The sequence below is a fragment of the Crinia signifera genome, chromosome 3 (genome assembly GCF_055691185.1).
Source record: "Crinia signifera chromosome 3, ASM5569118v1, whole genome shotgun sequence".
In the NCBI taxonomy this organism is placed as follows: Eukaryota; Metazoa; Chordata; class Amphibia; order Anura; family Myobatrachidae; genus Crinia; species Crinia signifera.
This window is the reverse complement of record NC_139219.1, coordinates 65,182,625-65,203,000: the sequence shown is the minus strand read 5'-3', so window position 1 is coordinate 65,203,000 and position 20,376 is coordinate 65,182,625. Positions and strand designations below refer to the sequence as shown.

General features: G+C 45.8%; 1 protein-coding gene across 1 annotated transcript in view; it reads left to right on the top strand.

Annotated features, from left to right (window-relative positions):
- The first annotated feature begins 336 nt into the window (after positions 1-336).
- Positions 337-20,376, top strand: part of XRN2 (5'-3' exoribonuclease 2) — a 48,089-nt gene continuing 28,049 nt past the window's right edge. Inside the window, exons 1-11 of the mRNA XM_083175918.1 lie at positions 337-509; positions 14,693-14,820; positions 14,902-15,013; positions 15,800-15,911; positions 16,060-16,118; positions 16,210-16,299; positions 16,486-16,558; positions 16,648-16,698; positions 19,732-19,889; positions 20,022-20,096; positions 20,181-20,314. Coding sequence (XP_083032044.1) covers positions 435-509; positions 14,693-14,820; positions 14,902-15,013; positions 15,800-15,911; positions 16,060-16,118; positions 16,210-16,299; positions 16,486-16,558; positions 16,648-16,698; positions 19,732-19,889; positions 20,022-20,096; positions 20,181-20,314 — 1,067 coding nt within the window. The 5' untranslated portion in view covers positions 337-434. The remainder of the gene's footprint in view (positions 510-14,692; positions 14,821-14,901; positions 15,014-15,799; positions 15,912-16,059; positions 16,119-16,209; positions 16,300-16,485; positions 16,559-16,647; positions 16,699-19,731; positions 19,890-20,021; positions 20,097-20,180; positions 20,315-20,376) is intronic.

Here is a 20,376-nt window from a genome sequence, read left to right as displayed (position 1 = left end):
TCTCATCTGACTAGACTTACTTGGCGCTTAGAAAGCCGTGGATAGAGGCCAATGATGACATCAGCGGCCATCCCTGCCAATGGCCAGGGAACACCTTCGCTTTCTGGGGTACTCCCAGAAAACGCTGCGTTATGCCCGCAAACGGCCCTTGCTGTGTATCATGCGCATGTGCAGTTGTCCGATAATTGCTCCTTCTGCGAATTCGCAGCATAGCGAGCAGGTATGAATTTGGCCCTCACTTAAACAGCACCATGTAAGGGCATTGTGCCCTGATCAAATATGGCCGCTAAGCGGTCAGGTCCGGCTCCACCCCTATTTGGTATCTTTATGAGGTGTTTCTCGTCATAGAGTGCCGTTTCCTGTTCCTTGCTGCGTATCGTGTGTATGAATCGCGGCCTGCTAGCTCACAGCTCTGTAATCAACCGGCCTGTGACATGGGAGTCCCGGCCTTTTTCCGCTGGCTGAGCCGCAAGTACCCGTCCATCGTGGTGCATTCAGTGGAGGAGAAGGTGGGTGCTAACGCGCATGCTAGGGAGGCGCTGCGTGTGTCCCCGTCATTCCTCCGCACACTGCAGCTCCGGGCTTCTCCCACTGTGTGTGTTATGGAGGCCCTGTGCGCAGCTTCCACCGTGTTATTGTGTGATGTTTCCCACCTGGATTCTTATTGTAGCTGGTTACTGTTGGTTGCCTGTGTAAAAGTGCAAAGGGCCATGTGTGTTGTATTCCCGATTGTGGCTATAAAAATGTTATTTTTATTATCTGCGTTTTGCAACACTATATATTACAAAAATGCATTTATAGGAAGACTGCCTGTGTATCATGCAAGCACAATATGTTTGGTAAGGACACACTGCTAAATCTGTGCCTGGCAATGCCCTGGGTCTGGCCTAATAGGTAGGCCTCACTGCTCAGAGTAGGTATGGTTCAAGAATTTTCTGCACCCTAGGCAAAGCTTCAGCTTACTGCTCCTAATGCCCACACACCAATACTGACCTTCAGAGCCTCAGGTAAACATGCAGAGATGGCTTCTTAATGTCCATACACACTGGGCATTTTTGCCCAGCGTGTATGCAGAGTAATTATGGGGAAAATTGCTGGGCGGAAAATCGTGGTGTGTGTGTATATTTTTTCCCCCCAACACCGTCCCTCATCTGTTTGTAATGGTTGTGTCTGGATCCACTTCTGTTTTGTGGGTAGGATCTGAGGTTAGGGGCAGGTGGAAGTAGTTAAATGCCCTCACGTCGGTTATTTTATTGCATACGGATTATACCTTTGCTTTGCTCGTCATGCTTTGGGCACATTTATACCCTCTCCAGTAATAAGTGGACCCAGTGCATGCTGGGAAACTTCACAATACAGAAGTGGTTCTAGCCGCAACCTCCTGATAATACCAGCAGATGAGCGGTGGCTGGTGATGATGGAGGAGCGTGCTTCAGCGCTCATTGCCGGGCCATACATTGAGCTGAAAGCAGCTCAAAGGGCAAAACTGGGCTGCATTCGGCTCAAAATCGCCCAGTGTGTATTGTCTGTGGTTTGCATTAAGGTTAACAAGGATGAATCTGAGTCCTGCTTAATTTTGTGATCTGCTCCAGGGAGGCCCCCAGAACAGGAACACCTAGGCAGATGCCTAATGGTAGAGCAGGCTCTATCGCTCTGATCTTCTGCAAAGATCAATTTTCATGGCCAACACTTAACAAATTTTGCATTGGATCAGTAGACTAGATGTTTTACTAGAATTGGTCCCAATACCGCTACACTACTTATGTGGTTTGCATGAACGTCCCAAAAAAACAGGATGTTCCTGCGATAAGCGGGAAAGTTGGGAGATATGCAGATGTCAGTGCGGCTCCAGCCACCCTCCTGAAGCCCTGCTGTGTTCTTGCCCAGCATCCACCTCATTGTGGCAGTTGGTGAGAGGGAGCCTGCTAAATGTAAGTGTTGCGGCCAGCTATTTTAAATCTGCTCCCTTGCCATATAGCTCTGTACACTGGCAGACCATGTTAACCCCATAGCAACAAGCCTTAACCCCTGGCATAGCATGTTGACCCCATTGGCAACGAGCGTGTTGGGATGTGGCATAATATTACCGCTTTCAGACCGCACTCTAGACCCGGGTTATTGCCGTGTTCTTGCGGCCCCAACACGGGTCAAGGTGTGGTCTGAAAAGGCCACCACGGGTCGAGCAACACGGGTGTTCAACCCTGGTATTGACCAGGGTTGAACACGGCTATGACCCATGTCAAGTGCAGTGTAAATGGGTGCCTGGGTCGAGCGACCCATGTCCTGTTCACAGTATGGAGGAGGCAGCACTGTCAGCTCCAAGTACTGCCTCCTCCCAAGCCCCCGATGACGCTCCGCCCCATGTGACGTCACCAACTCGGCAATATGCCGTGTCGGTGTCGGAACTTTCAGACCGCAATGCCGTGTTGCTCTGGGGATGGGACCAGTGTCCTAATTCCGTGTGCGACACGGCATTTGCGGTCTAAAAGTAGTATATGTAATTACGGAATGAGGTATTATATGTAAAAGGCATTACAGTGTGTGGCATATTGTGTAATGAACGTTACAGTGTTTGGTATGAATGTGTAATGGACATTACGGCGTGTGGTATATGTAATGGGCATTATGTAGTGTTCATTCTAGCACCCGCCATCTTTGAAAACCCATGCGGTTCCTCTTCCATGCCTGGGGTGTCGCTGTCTGCTGTGATGTTAGCCCTATACATTTTATATGGGATTCTGATTGTCCTAATGGTCGGCATCCACGGCCAGCTCGCCTGCAACTGAACAGGTGGAATTTAATGCATTGGGCTGCTCTGGCTAGACTGTCTCAGGGCATCACAACTTAAATAGTCACTTTTTTTTTTTTTTCATGTTTCGGGGTTCCCTGCGTCCCAGGTGGTGACCCCATAGTGTTAGGGACCTGCCCAACAAGAGTTGACCTGGACGATTGGTGGGCAGGCCAATATCACTAGCCAATGATATACCAACAACCTCTTATTATATATCATATTGCAATGTAGTGATCGCATAGTGCATTTGCACCCTCTCTCTGTGTGTAAGCCATTTTATTCTCAGCAGATGGCACCTTCCATTAGTGAGGGTGTGCAATTTAGAGCCACTTTTCCCTACTAGGAATTCAATGTTCTGCCTGTTGAGACGAAAAGGGGGCGTGTTGGTAAAAATGGCTGTGAATTGTCGAAACGGCCGTTTCCAGGCAAAACAGATCTAATCTGTTTTTTTTTTGTTTTTAAATCCTCTTTCAATGCAACCGCAGAACTGAATAGGCGGCAGGTTCTATTTCCCCTGTCAGAAATTGCACCTGTTATTGAATACCCCCTATGTGTGGGAACTGCAGTAGCCGTTTTTATTTTTTTGGATAATTTCTTGAACCGATTTAGAACAATCTGAAGACATATGTACAAATGTTTCACACCAAACTGGTCAGGGCAAGCTATCAATGTATTTTGGAAGCAATCAGATTGCTTGTGCTGCAGGTATGACTTGCAGGCTCCGGTGCAATGTGCATGGGGACCACGCATTGTGCCGGATTTGTTGTCATTCATCTGCAATTTGGGCACTAACATAGAAACCTAGAATTTGACGGCAGATAAGAACCACTTGGCCCAGCTAGTCTTTTTTTTAAACATGTTACCTCAAACCATATTTGATCCTTATTTTTTTGTAAGGATATCAATATGCTTATACCAAGCATGTTTAAATTGTACTACTGTATTTGCGTCTACCACCTCTGATGGTAGGCTATTCCCCTTATCTACTACTCTTTCTGTGAAGTAATTCTTCCTCACATTTCCCCTGAATCTTCCTCCCTCTAGTTTCAGTGCATGTCCTCGTGTTCTTTTGCTCCTCTTCCTGTGAAGAATGTCTCCCACCTGTACCTTGTTAAAACCCTTATCAAGCTCCCCCTCTCCCGGGGGAGCTTGATAAGATTGGCACTTGATGTGCCATTTTTTACACGTGATAAATTGTCTCGATTTATCACCTGTAAACCCGGGGAGCAGGGGGGGGGGCTGCAGAACAGGGCTGCTGGTGGGGGGCGCTGCTAAGGCAGCGTGCAGGGGACACTGTGGGTGACAGAGCCAAGCAGGGGGAGGCGGGAGCTGTCAGTGCTGGGGAAAAAAAGCCCATACAATGAATGGGCAGCCTGTGATTGGCTGAGCGCTCTCTCAGCCAATTGCTGACTGGCTGAGAGAGCGCTCAGCCAATCACAGGCTGCCCATTCATTGTAGGGGCTTTTTTTTCCTAGCGCTGACAGCTTTTCCTGCCCGGCTCTTGTACTGCCAACTCTGTGTCCCCCGCAGCGCGCCCCTTTCTTACTAGCAGCGCCCCCCGCATTGACGGCTCCCGGCTCCCTGCGGAGGTAGTGCAGGCGGGGACCGCAGGCGTCGCAGAGCAGAGACTGTCGGCGCGGCGGGAGAATAGAAAGAATTCTTATTCAAAAGACCGGGCGGCTGCTGAGCTCAGCCAATCAGCGCCCGCCCTGTCTTTTGAATAGGGAGCCGTCAATGCGGGGGGGCGCTATATATAGATATATCGGATCTGAACATCGTGGGTGCTAAAAAGCACGCATGATGGCTCAGATTCCAATATATCTTATGTTCTGCAGGAGCGACGCCGTGATCCGATGCGCGCAGGACCGCGCATCAGATCAGATGTCAAACACATGCGATTTTGGTCCGATTTAGGCTCACTAGTCGATAGTTGCTTACCTCTTCCTTGCTTCCACTTTTGTGCAGTGGGACTACATTCGCTGTTTTCCAGTCCTCTGGGATTACTCCAGTAGCTAGTGACTGGTTGAATAATTCTGTTATTGGTTTTACCAGCTCTCCTTTAAGCTCTTTTAGTATCCTTGGATGTATCCCATCTGGCCCCATTGATTTATCCACTTTCAGTTTTAAAAGTGAGGAAAAGGGCCCAAATTGCATAGTGTATGGGGGTTTTAAGGTTTTTAGATGTTTTGATGTAATATTTTATTGTTTCTGGAACACTTAACTTTTTGGACCCAGATAATTGTCGGGTTGGTGACGTATGGACCTGGCTTAAGGTGCGGTGCAAAAGCACCACCGTTTATAACCTGGGTTGAAAAGCCCAGCAATTCGACCAAGGTTATAAGATGGGTTAAACCCGGGTCGCCTTTGTTTAATGGGCAAACTGGTTTTAGTGTGAAAGCTCTTCGTCAGGTTCGGGATTGTGCTTCCAGGTCCGAACCAGCTTTGTGATGTGACAGGGGTATTGCATTGCTACCTATCTCGGGATCTTCTGTCTAACTGGCTTATCCTGTGCTTTTTGACATGGCCAGAAGTTCATACCAGGTGCCCTGCAGAGACAGATGGCAGTGCCAAGCCCCCACACACACAGACGGCACTGGTGACCCAGTGACACTACATATAGCATGACTCCATTCGCTTGGGGGGGTTACACCACTGTACAGACATAGTTCCGGTTATTAGGTCGAAAGTCAATAGGTCTACCACAGTTGGGCGAAAGGCAAAGGATTGACATGCAGTAGGTTGACGTCGGCAAAAGGTTGACAAATGCAATAGGTGGCCATGGCAATGGTCCCCTAATTAAAAGGTCGATATGAATTTTTTTTTATAATTTTTATTTTTCTCCATTTATGATCCATGTGGATTACTATTGAGAAGGTTATTGTGCGAAACGGAACATTACACTAATTGGAGGTCCATGTCGACATAGACACACAACAATGTGTAACGTTTCATTGTTGAACATTCATGCTCGACCTAATGACTTGGCCTAGACACTGTTCACTAGTAATCCACACATGTCTTCTGCATCTAGGCCCTCATTCTGATCTGTTTGGTAAGCTGCTAAGCTACAGATATCGGCAGTGCCGCCTATCGGCCATTGTGTAAGCACCTTAAGTTTGCTTCTCATGTATAGCTCATAGATCATAACTACAGCCTGCCTCTGTAAAGTGGAACCATGTTTATCATCTAAGGTTCTTTGTATAGTACGTGTGTATATACCCATAGTTATGAAACGTCCTTAAATTGGGTACACATCAGATCTGTCCCCAGCCTGACATTGCTGGCATCTTTATCTTTACACAGCCAAATAAAAAATCACTACAGCTCTACCAGTAATTTCTTAAGATTGGTAAAGATGCGATGGTAGTCTGTCCATTTGTGAGCAATAAATGAAAATATGCAAAGAACTGTGCTGTCTTAAAGAAAGGTTTTTCTTTTGACTCATACATTATAGTAAAGTACATATTTTCATTTATATGTAAACCTTTCCAAAGCACATTATGTAGATTATAAATGGGTCTAGATACATGGAGTCAACAGGCTTGGCTTCCTTATTATATAACACGCCATAACATCTCTGTAATATACAATGATCGGAGCAGGAAAGGAGAAGAGAGAATATAATCTCACCTGGTGAACCGTTCCTTTGCAGAGTAGCCTATATGTGTATTCCTTCTGTAACAATTCAGAGACCTGTTGGATGTATGGGCTATATTGGGATCTTAGTGCCTTGACCCTGTGTTGTGCAGATTCCAGGGATATGAAATGAATTAAGCGCCATTCTAACATGTGCTACCATCTCAATTGTCAAGCGATGTCTGTTCTGAGCAGCTTTCCTTGTTGTTCATGAGAAAGATAGCCCCCTAATGTTTAAACTGGTATTATGTAGCAATAACTATATTTGCAGACAGTGTTAGAATTTGACGGCAGATAAGAACCATTTGGCCCATCTAGTCTGCCCCTTTTTTACCATTCAGGTAATCTCAACCCTTTTTAATCCTTATTTCTTTGTAAGGATATTCATATGCCTATCCCAAGCATGTATAAATTGTTCTGCTGTCTTAGCCTCTACCACCTCTGATGGTGTTGTGCTCGGACACAGTGGTTCTCAGTCATGATATCAAGCTAAAAGGCCAGGGTCGCCCGCATAGGAGCATCCTCCGGACTCCCTGGGCGCCTGCACAGGTTGCAGTGTGTGCCTGGAGTACCCAAAGATACAGGAGCTACTTACACGACCCTTGTTATTGCATGGTTTTCGAAACCAAATCAGAAGCTATGCAATGGTATGTACCCCTTCTCCCCAACTGGTAGGCATCGCATTGAGCATACACAATATGGATAACTGGTAAAAAAAAAAAAACACATTATTTTTGATGTTTGTGTCTGGTTACCATGTAAACCACTATTACACAAAAATATAGTATATATTGGCACTATATACAAAGGACTCTAAAGAGGAAATGTAATTGTTCCTACAACAAGCAAAATGTGCATGTTACATTGATTCAATTGGTTATTAAACAGACCTACAGTAGTCTCCTATTTATCTCAATATTTTACTTTAGTTGTTTTTTTTATTCTCCCCACAGATTATCCAATCTGTGACCAGTTCATTTTATTTGTTAAGGCAGTAAAGGTGGTGTAATGGTTAGCATTACTGCCTCACAGCACTGAGGTCATGGGTTCGATTCCCACCATGGCTCTAACTGCAGAGTTTGTATATTCTCCTCGTGCTTGCGTGGGTTTACTCCCACATTTAAAAAATATACTGGTAGGCTAATTGGCTCCTAACTAAAAAATTAACCCTAGAATGAATTAATTAATGAATGTGTCTGTGTACATGTGGTAGGGAATTTAGATTGTAAGTTTCACTGGGGTAGGGACTGATGTTAATGTTCAAATTTTCTCTCTGTAAAGCACTGCGGAATATGTGTGCGCTATATAAGAAACTGTTGATAAAATAAATAAGGCCCACTGTGAACTCCTTGCTGCTCGGTCGGAACTGAATAGGATCCTCTTAGATAAGATCAAATTCTCCTACAGAAAATGCCGTAGCAAATACTATAAATGGGGCAACAAACCTGGCAAAATGCTGGCCCGTGCTCTTCGCGAAAAAAGAGCCATTTCCTTCATATCCTCTATCAGGGATGGGACGGACCAAACTTTCCACGAGACGCATAAGATAGCGGAAGCCTTCTGCTCCTACTACTCCTCGCTCTATAACCTCCCCCCTACAGAATCCTTCCCTGAGGCTGGGGAGAAGCAACGCGCGATAGGGGATTATCTCACCAGAGTAGGGTTCCCGAAACTTAGTCCAGCCACTATAGAGGAACTAGAAAAACCATTTTCACTCCTCGAGCTATAAAATCTTCCCCCTCTGGGAAGAGCCCAGACGGTTTCCCCATTGTCTATTATAAGGCCTTCAAGGACAAATTGCTCCCCATGCTCCTGGAAGCCTTCAACTCGATCTCAGACTCGTCCCCCTTTTCCAAACAGTCCCTTGAAGCCATCATTACAGTTATCCCTAAAGAGGGCAAAGACCCGTCCCTCTGCCCCAGTTACCGCCCCATATCACTTTTGAATTCTGACCTGAAACTCTTTGCCAAACTCTTAGCAAATAGACTGAAGTTGCTCCTCCCGAGCATCATACATAGTGACCAAGTGGGGTTTGTCCCGGGACGTGAGGCCCGAGACAACACCTCCAAAATCCTGGCTCTAGTCCACCACATCTCTAAAGGCCCCCATACACTAGGGCGACTTGTCCTTAGGACAAGTCGCCCCCGACTTCCCCCTGAGCTTCCCCTGCTGCTCCCCGGGGGAGCTTGATTAGATTGGCACTTGATGTGCCATTTTTTACATGTGATAAATCGTCTCGATTTATCACATGTAAAAAACCCGGGGAGCAGGGGGGCTGGGGACGCTGCGGGGGACACGTCTGTGTCACCCGCTGCTGGGGACGATGCGGGGGACAGCGTCTGTGCGAGGCGGTAGAGGGAGCAGGGGGGGCTGGGGACGCTGCGGGGGACAGCGTCTGTGCGGCGAGGCGGTACGCAGGGGACGCTGCGGGGGACACAGGCGGCATAGAGCCGGCCGGGAGCTGTCAGTAATGAATAAAAAAAAAAAAGCCCATACAATGAATGGGCAGCCTGTGATTGGCTGCTGAGCGCTCTCTCAGCCAATTGCTGACTGGCTGAGAGAGCGCTCAGCCAATCACAGGCCGCCCATTCATTGTATGGGCTTTTTTTTTTTTATTCATTACTGACAGCTCCCGGCCGGCTCCCCCTGCCCGGCTCTATGCCGCCTGTGTCCCCCGCAGCGTCCCCAGCCCCCCCCTGCTCCCTCCACCGCCGCGCCGCCCCACTAGGTCCCAAGTCGGGTGGTCGGACGTGCAGCAGGTCCGACCACCCGACGCAGATCCGATGCGCACGGGACCGCGCATCGGATCTGAGGGGACATCAAAGCTAGCCGATTTTGGTCCGATTTCGGCCAGATCCGACTGATCTGGCTGAAATCTGACCAAAATCGGCTAGTGTATGGGGGCCTTAAGACGGGTGCTCCAGCGATCCTGCTCTCTACCGATGCCGAAAAAGCGTTTGACGGGATCGACTGGAGCTTCATGTCACGTATCCTCCAGCACATGGGATTAGGCCCCACTTTCTCCCAACACATTCTCTCCCTTTATCGTACTCCATCAGCCAGGGTCAAGGTCAACGGCTCCTTATCCACTTCCTTTAATATTAAGAACGGCACTCGCCAGGGTTGCCCCCTTTCACCACTAATATTTATTCTCTGCATGGAGGCTCTAGCCCTATCTATAAGAGCGAACCCAGATGTCTCTGGCTTCACCCTCCTCGGCCAGGAATATAAACTAGCCCTATTTGCCGACGACCTTCTCGCAACACTCACATCCCCGACCATCTCCCTCCCTAACTTAATGGAGGAGTTTCGTCTCTTCGGGGCCCTTTCCAACTTTAAAATTAACTACACAAAGTCAATTGCACTAAATATTTCCACTCCCCCTAGTATCATCTCCGGCCTCAAATCAGCGTTTCCCTTCACCTGGCACGACTCCCAACTAAAATACCTAGGCGTAGTCATCACCAGATGCCCCTCCCGGCTCTTTGAAGCTAACTTCACCCCCCTCCTTACGAAACTGCGGCACGATTTGTGTTCGTGGAGAGCTCGACCTTTTTCATGGTTCGGTAGATTGGGGATCCTGAAGATGAACTTCCTCCCCAGGATCCTTTACCTTCTCCAGACCCTTCCCATTAAGATCCCCCAACATTGGTTTAAAGATATACAGGCCATAATACGTGATTTTGTCTGGGCAGGAAAACGACCGCGGCTGCGATTAGATCTCCTACACAGATCAACATCTAGGGGAGGCTTAAGACTCCCATATATCCAAGGATACTATCAGGCCTCGCTACTAACTAGGATCATTGAATGGTCGAGAAGAGATACGACAAAACAATGGGTTCGGATCGAGCAGCAGGAACTTCGCACCCCGGTATACATAGCCCCATGGCTCCCTTCCCTACCTGCCTCAAGCCATCCCACTATAGGACCCACCATGCAAACATGGAAATCCCTTAGGAAATTCCCCTCCATTTCCTCAAAGACCTCCCCGTACAGGTCCTTTCTTGCACTTAGCTGCTTTCCTCCTGGTACGCATTTGTCGGCCTTTAGCCGTTGGTTAGACAGGGGACTCTTCCGAGTAGGACAGCTGGTGAGTGCGGGACGTTTTCTGTCTTTTGATGAAGTTAAAGCTGAATGGAGCCTACCAGATTTGGAGTATTGGCGGTACCTACAGGTCCGTCACTATTTCCACTCTCTTGGTCCCTCCAACACGCTAACCAGCCCCCCCGTCACCCTTTGAACTCCTTTGCGCTAATAAGACCCCCCCACAACACACCGTTTCCACAATATACAATCTTATCCTGGCAGATATCAGCCTCAAACCTCCCCACTTTACGGTAGCCTGGGACCGAGAACTGGGAGAGGAGATAGGTGACGCCAACTGGGAAAAGATTTTATGCCTGGCTCACGCATGCTCCACCAATGTGGGTGTCCGCGAAACACAATACAAATTAATATCTCGCTGGTACAGATGCCCAGACACCCTCTCCAAAATGGGCACTGGAGCTCCCAATATTTGCTGGCGTTGCTCCGGGGCCCCAGGAAACCCACTGCACATATGGTGGCAGTGCCCTCTTATCCTACCTTATTGGTCGGAGATATTCAGAATGTCTGCGATTATCCTGGGAGACCAGATCCCCACTGACCAACTATTCTGGTTATTCCACCTCTCACCAGCCCCCATATCGAGATATAAAAACTCCCTGTTATGCCACCTGAACAATGCTGCTAAATCGGTTATCCCGGTGAGGTGGCGCTCCTCCTCTCCTCCAACAATAAAGGACTGGTTCAAAAAAATAGACTTTTACATGGACATGGAAGACATCCTATCCTCAGCTGAGGACAGACACGCCCAGTTCAGGAATACATGGTCCCGCTGGCTGCTCTTTAAGGACTCCAAGACCTACAAAGAAGCAATAACACCTTAACCCTTTTGGTGCCCCCTCCCCCCCCTTTTCTATCGACCGGGTCATCGGTCGTCTCCCCTCTCACGCTTACTCTCCTGCCGTCCCTCCCTGCCGGAAGTGGCCGTAGAACCGCATCCACGACTATACTTTTTATCTTAACTACTGATAACTAAATTTACGAACCAGAATTCCCCCCCCCCCCCCTCCCGACACCCATTCCTTTTTCCCTTTTTCCCTTTTTTTTTTTTTTTTCCTCTCCCCCCCCCCCCCCCCCCCCCCCATGCCAGCCTTTGCAAATTCTATTAAGCTAATGTACTGCTCTTCAATTGTCAAATTTACAATGGAATTATACTGTGTTTGCTACACCTAAAAACAATAAAAATCTATTTGCATTAAAATAAATAAGGCCCATACAACCCTAGTCCTCGAGGGCTACCAACAGTGCATGTTTTGCAGGTCTCCTCACAGAATCACAAGTGAGCTAATTAGCTCCATCTGTGTATCTTTTAAAATGTGTCAGTGATTAATGAGTGCAGCTGTGCAGAAGCTAGGTTGTCTGGAAAATGTGACCTGTTGGTAGCTCTCGAGGGCTAGGGTTGGCTACCACTGCACTAGAATATTGTCTTTCCAACCTGACTGGTTGCAGTGAAAATCTGGAACTTTTTGGAAGCAAATGACAATTGTTTGCTCCTAAACATGGAAAACAGACAAAAATTGGTCATTCAGACAAATGGTTAAATAAATTTATGAAGATGACTGGTTTTGTCCATTTTCCAAGTGTTTCATTACAGATTTTCATTCCAACCAGATTGTTAAGGTAATCTTCTAGTGTGTATGGGCTTTATTAATATATTAAGTTCACTTTGTGTGCATTTGGCTATTTTTTCAATCCATAAACTGTAGCTTCTGCATGTTGCGTGACTTTTTTTGTTACGTAGTCTCTTCTTCCATGTGAATTACAACCCAACCAGCATCCCCAGGCAGCAGTTTGTTTATTTGTGCTCTCACAACCAGTGTGTGATTGCAGGTGAGCATTAAAGGTGCCCATACACGTTACAATTGTTGTATACAATATCGCATCTCAGTTTTGCGATGAGATCTAGTACAAAAAGTATTTGCTGCACAAACTTTTTGTACTAGATCTCATCTCATCTTATCGCAAAACTAAAGGTGCCCACAGACGCATCAATTATCGAATGCATTTTGTACTTTTTAAGCACAAATTGCATCTTATGTACAATTATCGGGTGGTGTTTATGGGCTTGTGCGATGCGATGCGCGTTCCCGGGAGCCCGATATTGTATGTCTAAAGGTGCCCACAGACGCTACAATTGTACTGTGCTATGCGTTTTTGTCTGTACAATGGTTCTATACAATTTTTCTTCCAGCTTGCTATGCAATATGCACTTGGATGCATGCGATGCGATGTGATGAACCCATGTTTGTAATGTTACATTTCAGATGTAGTCTAAAAAGTACATGCAGCACGTACTTTTTTAGACCTACAATATCGGGCTCCTGGGAACGCGCATCGCATCGCACAAGCCCATAAACACCATCCAATAATTGTACATAAGATGCAATTTGTGCTTAAAAAGTACAAAACGCATTCGATAATTGATGCGTCTGTGGGCACCTTGAGATGCGATATTGTATACAATAATTGTAACGTGTATGGGCACCTTTACTACTGCCATATGCTGCTTGCAGGTTGGTCCTGAGTCTCTAATTGAATGGCTCCAATCAGATTACCCTGTCAGAGACCACAAGGTGTAAACGCGCCCCCCCCCCCCCCCCCCCCCCCCCCCCCATCTACATGCACTGCTCACAGGATTGTGAACAAAGTACTGTACAAAAATTATTTTAGAATAATATTTTAAGATGGAACTCCTGTTAAATTTTCAGACTCACATCCACTGCTACTAATGTTTATCAGTTTAAACTAACGGTTTTGATGTGTATGAACTAGAATCTTTTCAAAATGATTTTCTACAATTACTGGCTACTTTTTATAAGATATCTGTTTAATATAATTATCTAGCCAATTGTGTAGCAATAGATGTGTAAAAGCCAGGATATCCCAGCAGTGGGTATATTGCTGGACCAAAAATGGAACCCGGCAACCCAATATGGGAATCCTGACAGGGGCTCTGTACATACCCTAAAGGCCACCATACACGAGTCAGACTTGTCTCAAGGGCAAGTCAGACCCGATTTACTTTGTGCTCCCCCAGCAGCTTCCCATTAGACTTGGCACTTGAAGCGCCATTTTTTTTTACATGCGACAAATCTTATGTGATTTATTGCATGCGAAAGGACTCCTGGGGAACTGCTGGGAGTTCAAGGGAAGACTGATGTGATAGTGTGTGGTTTTTAGCACCTGCAATATGTGCAGCTGATGGATGCACTTATGGTTTTCTTATGCACAGCTCATCAAACTTCTGACTAGATGCGCATGGGACCGCGCATCGTGTCAGGTTGGATGTCAAACACATGCAATTTGGTCCATATGATTTCTCAGTCTGACCTGTTGCCATTGGGTGAAATCTGGCACTAGTGTATGGGACCTTAACCATCTCTTCTCTCCAATAAGGGCAGACGGAAAAGGTTATGGAATGAGTATGGTAGTACAGATTCTTGTGGTTTTGTTTGGTGCTATGGAGTGAATTCAATTCTGCTCGCACCCCCTGCTGTCCTGTTTAAACTAATGGGCTTCTGTCAAACTTTTTTTTTTTTCCCCGTTTATCACAGCCTATTGAGGTGTGAGAAAATGTGTGGAAAATCTATAGTTTAGGCACCCAAACCTGGACTTTTTAAGACTCTCAAACAGAAACTTTGAGTTGAATTTAGCCAAACAAAGATGTCAGTCTCATTAAATGGTAATGGCCAGAGCAACAACTGAATAGCTCAGAATCCCATTCCAGCATTTCACAATTGGATTGGCCTCTTGGTGTAGGTGAAAGTAGTTTTGAAGTACTTTTGGGTAAAGAAAATGTCCATGGTCAAACCTAGAGCAAAGATCCTGATAGCACGGAGACTTATTTCAGTGTTATTTCATAGCTCTCGTGATAGGAACAATAGTTACAAAGAAGCCCTTCCTCGCTGATCCACACAATGCAGTGCTAGGGATTCGGTGTAGCATAAACAAACTAAAATTCATTTTTCAATGATTAACAGTTTGGTGGGCAAGTTGTTTGTGGATATTTACTGGCGCGCCTTTATATGTTATATGCTTTATATTCAGCTTATGCCTAGATTATGTGACCTCCACATTTTTGGTTTTGTTTCATTGTTGAATTGAATTAATCTTTGCCTTTTTTTATTCCCCTCCCCCCCCCCCCCTCTCTATCTACAGCATAAAGAATGCAATGGAATCAAGATACCAGTTGATACCAGCAAACCAAACCCAAATGAAGTGGAGTTTGATAACTTGTATTTGGATATGAATGGCATCATTCATCCATGTACTCACCCAGAGGACAAGTAAGTTGCTTTTATCGTTTTTTCACTTTACATTCCCATTTAAAATCCAACTGTAACACTTTTCTCTTCTCCAAATTTTAGGCCGGCACCCAAAAATGAAGATGAAATGATGGTTGCGATTTTCGAGTATATGGATAGGTTGTTTAACATTGTGAGGCCCAGGAGGTTGCTGTATATGGCTATTGATGGCGTGGTAAGGATTAAGCTTTCCGGCAACACTGATCCTTATATGGCACTATGCTTATCTTTGAGTTATAAATCTTCAATAGGCTATTATAAGTGGACAGATAATATGCAAACCACAGGTGCTGACCCTTTTTTTTTTTTTTTTTTTTTTTTTTTTTTTTTATCCTATGATCCTGAGCGAAATGTTAGATGGTTATTGACTAAATGAATAGTTACTTTGTAGTCCTACCCAATTTCCATTAAAGCCTCAAAGTATATTCACCACTTTGTTGATAAACATTTATTATAGAACTCTGGGCCAAATGTGTTAAGCCTTAACAAATGATAAAGTGGAGAGTGGTGAAGGACCTGCCAGTCAGCTACGAACTGACAGTAGCTTATTTTTATATATTTTTGCACTAAAGCCCCGGGGGATTTCAGCAATAATCGCTGAGGATATGGTCGCTGATCGACCATATCCATGTGCACGCAGGGCAACGGTTGCAGGGAGCGTGCTCCTGCAACCAGCCCTGCAGTGGTCACTGGAACATGCTACTGCGACCAGTGGCTTCCCCCGGCAGGTTCTCTAGTCTTCATCAGCGACTGTCGCTGATGAAAATGGGACACTCAGCAATTTGGTTGCCTAGTGAACTATCGCTCAGCGACCAATCATTCAGTGTGTACGGAGCTTAATAGTGCTGTGGAATTTCTGCAGTACAGTGCTTTACAATTATCACTTGGTTCCATTGAATGCATGTAGCTAAATGGGATGTTTCTTTTGAAGTGGAATTTAGATATTATGTTTCTTTAATAGGCTCCCCGTGCTAAAATGAATCAGCAGCGCTCTAGACGTTTTAGAGCATCCAAAGAAGGTGTTGAGTTGACAGAGGAGAAAAGTCGTATACGCGAGGAAGTGCTGTCCAAGGGTATGTGCAGTTTGTCCAATTTAGCCTTTTTTTGCAGACTGAAATGCGGTTTTCTTTATGCACTGATGAATTTGTTTACTTGCAAACTTCCACCGCATTACCTACATTTTTTTTTTAAATTAAAGTGCCTATTTTCCCTTTCCACCAGGTGGTTATCTACCTCCTGAAGAAGTGAAAGAGAGATTTGATAGTAACTGCATTACACCTGTAAGTATTAGTCCCTGCACCCCCTAGATCCTGTTCTACATCTCTCAATGTCTGCTCGTAATATTGATAATGAGGATTTTTCCTTTTACAGGGCACAGAGTTTATGGACAACCTGGCAAAATGTCTTCGCTATTATGTTGCTGAACGTTTAAATAATGACCCTGGCTGGAAAAACCTTACAGTAAGAATGCATACCTAATTTATGTTGTTTATCAGACTTTGGTGGCAACAAATGTTAGTATTGTTTCTTTGTTTCCAGCCAATTGGTGGAGGGCTGTTCCTTTTCCAGGTAGTCAAAAATTTTCGGTTGAAAATGACTCCTATTATAGAGAATTTGACGTCTGCATTTTTACTTCCTCTTTTGTAGGTCATTTTATCAGATGCTAGTGCACCAGGTGAAGGTGAACATAAGATTATGGATTACATCAGGCGGCAGAGAGGTATAATGTGTTGATTGCTGGTGTGATTTGGCTCTGTTGCATCTCCCAGGATAACCTAACCTTTCTTCTCTTCTGTTTTTTCTGAACAGCTCAGCCTAATCACGACCCAAACACTCATCACTGCTTATGTGGTGCTGACGGTAAGCGCTAGATTGTGACTTTCTGTCTAATGTGGAGATTAAAGTATCTCCATTGTGCAGTTTGTGCTTGTTTTTTATTAATTACAGAGCTCCTTGCAGTTTATAGGTCGGCTTCTCAAATGAAATGATCAAGTTATTATTTTTTTCCTCTATGCAAAACAATACAGGTGTAGAATAAATGGCAACAATTTTATAGCAAAATATTTCCACACCCGCTAACATGACTATAAATTTTGTGTGGAACTTCTTGAGGTTTAATCAAAACTTTTTGCCCTTGTGTGCTACTTTTAAATGTGGGCAAGCTGCTCTTTATACAGACAGATGTGATCACGGCAAAAGTAAAGTCAAATTGCAGATGAGCGAACTATGGCGCTTCATCCATTGCACAATGACCACATGGCTATTACTTTTGCCGGTACTTGTTTCCTAGCACGGCCACACCGATCATGATCTTGGGCATCGCAGGTAAAAAATCGCGTCGGTCGCATCGCATGCGGGCTAAAATATCGCATGCGATGCGACCGACGCGATGCCCGCGATTTCCCATAGGGAACAATGTTAAATGCTTCAATTTACCCAAATCATCATAGGGAACAATGTTAAATGGGCCAGAAACCCCCCAAAACACCCCGGAACAGTGAAATGGCCCCCCCAAATTAGTTAACGCCACCCCACGATCAACGTGAACCCGAAGCGTGGCGAGCGGCGGCGGTACGCGTCCTCTGACCTTTTCATACCCCCACTATCCACGTCGGCGTGGAGTTGAGAATAGAATAGTGTGGCGAGCGGACGCAGATACCTGTGAAGCCCGCGAAGGGACACGTTTACCTGTGAAGGTATCCGCGTCCCCTCGCGGGGCTCGCTACGCTCGCCACGTTTCGGGCTCGGTGTTTCGCTGCGCTCGCCACACTATTCTGTTCTCAACTCCACGCCGACGTGGATAGTGGGGGTATGAAAAGGTCGGAGGATGCGTCTCGCTGCGCTCGCCATGCTTCGGGTTCACGTTGATCGTGGGGTGGCGGTAACTAATTTGGGGGGGCCATTTCACTGTTCAGGGGTGTTTTTGGGGGTTTCTGGCCCATTTAACATTGTTCCCTATGATGATTTGGGTAAATTGAGGCATTTAACATTGTTCCCTATGAGAAATCGCGGGCATCGCGTCTGGACCATTTTAAGGGGGATATTCAATCGCCATCGAGCATCTCCCGTGGGGGAGATGCTCGACGGGCCCTATTCAATGCTGTCTTCCCCGACAGCATTGAACAGGGTTTCCTGGCAGAACGAGCCCGACATCTCTAGCTGTCGGGCTCGTTCTGCCGGGAAGTGACGAGCTGCCGTCTGCATCTCGTCACTTCCCGGCCGCAACTCGCGGCCATGCCCCCTTCTCGTCCCGCTGCAGGCGGGACATTGAATCCCACCTGCATGTTCTCGGTTGAGCTGACCGAGAACGGGACTGGGTCACGGCAGGCGAGCAAGCTCGTCTGCCGTGACCCGAAGATTGAATACCCCCCTAAGCCTTTTTTAGCCGCCTGCGATGCGACCGACGCGATTTTGACTTTTTTAAATGCATTTCAATGGGAAATCGCGGGCGTCGGTCGCATCGCAGGCCACTAAAAATTACCCGCGATGCCCGCGATTGTGGCCGTGCTAGGAAACAAGTACCCTTTTGCCTTATGGCAAGGTGCTCCATCATGCTGGAAAAGGCAATGTTCATCAGCAAACTGTTCTTGGATGGTTGGGAGACTTGTTCTTGGAGGATGTGTTGGTACCATTCTTTATTTATGGCTGTGTTCTTCAGCAAAATTTCAAGTGAGCCCATGCCCCATGTCTGAGAAGCAACCCCTCACATGAATAATCTCAAATGCTTTACTGTTGGCATGACGCAGGAATGGATTGATAAGTGAAAACTGCTTTACACCAGTCCTCATCAGTCCAATCCATGTAACTTTTGGCAAAATATCATTCTGTCTGATGGGTTTTTTTCGTGGAGAGACGTAGCTTCTTTGCTGTCCTTCTTGACTCCATGCTATCCTCCAAAAGTCTTTGCACTTACACCTGCCTGCTTCCCTTCCTGGACAAACTGAGGACTGGTAGTGTCCTGATCCCACAGCTGAATCAAATTTAGGAAAATGTCCTGGTGCTTGCTGCACCTTCTTGGGTGCCCTAAATTGAACCACTCAAGGTAGTTCTTGATGATCAATAAATGGTTGAGGTGCAATCTTACTAGCCGCAATATCCTTACCTTTGAAACCCTTTTTGTTCAAAGCAATGATTTGTGTCATTCTGAAAGCTGCTGGCCATTGTACATTGACTCCAATAATAAGCTGTGGCAGGACCTTATCAGAGCTGTGCAGAAAGTATATGGTGCCTACATATTATGCATACAGTAAAGGAGCATTTGAATTGCTTAGATCTGCCCCTGTGCCTGTTTCACATATTCACTACTGCATGAATGCGCAATCCCTAGGGTGAATATTATTAGAAGTCAAATTACTGTATCTGACCCTAAGCTTTCTGACTACTGGTAATGCAAAAGAAGCCCATTCCAACATACTGCATCTAAACAGACTCTGACCATGGTCCCATTGGTGTGAGGCAGCTATGCCCAGACCTCTTCATTAGTGAATTAAAGCCGCACACTTGAGTGGTCCAAAATTCCTCAAAGCAAAGACACATTCGGAAAGCTTCAGGTTTTTTCACACACACACAGCGGCTTGTTCATTTATTTGTGTGTTGACGTGTTAGAATAGATTTAGTAACTCTTTGTAATTGTGGAGGACAACATCGCAGTCTATTTATGTCCTTGGTTATAGGTATGAAAGACCGTATAACACGGCTATTTGCTGAGTAGCAGGATGCCAAAATGATTTCAGGTTTTAAATTGCTTTGCTATAACTTCTCCCACATATTATTAGTTTCCTTGTGAACCTTCGTTAACTAGTTGTGCCTCTAAATTGGGCATGATGTCATAGCAGGCATTGAATAGAACTGTTCTAGGGTCTTCTCTTTAAAATCTTCTATTTTCTTTTTCAGCTGATCTCATTATGCTGGGGCTGGCTACGCATGAACCTTTCTTCACCATCATCCGAGAAGAATTTAAGCCTAACCAACCGAAACCCTGCGCCTTATGTGGGCAGATGGGGCATGAGCTAAAGGAATGTCAAGGAGTGGCCAGAGAAAAGAAAGGAGAGGTAAATCTTGGTTGCGTGTTACATGAGACCACAGAGAGCTTAAAAGTGACTTGATGGAAGTGTGGATTGTTTAAGAAATTCAAGAGCGCTCATGGGGCATTTAACCATGTTCACATTATTTTTGTTTCGTAGCATGATGAGTTTGCCAGTACTCCCCCAGGCTGCGAGCAGGAGTTTATCTTCATTCGTCTTAATGTGCTGCGTGAGGTATGCGCTGTTCAGTTTGCACTTGTGTAATGGTGTGTCAATGTAGTGTTGCAAACATTCTAATCTCCTTTTTTTTTTCTTCAGTACTTGGAGAAAGAGCTGGTTATGTCGAACTTGCCTTTCACCTATGACTTTGAAAGAACGGTCGATGACTGGGTGTTCATGTGTTTCTTTGTGGGGAATGATTTCTTACCTCACTTGCCATCTCTTGAAATCAGGTATGGCCTACTTTTATTGTTACCTGATATTTTGGATTGTAGAAACCTAGCAACTGGCGTTC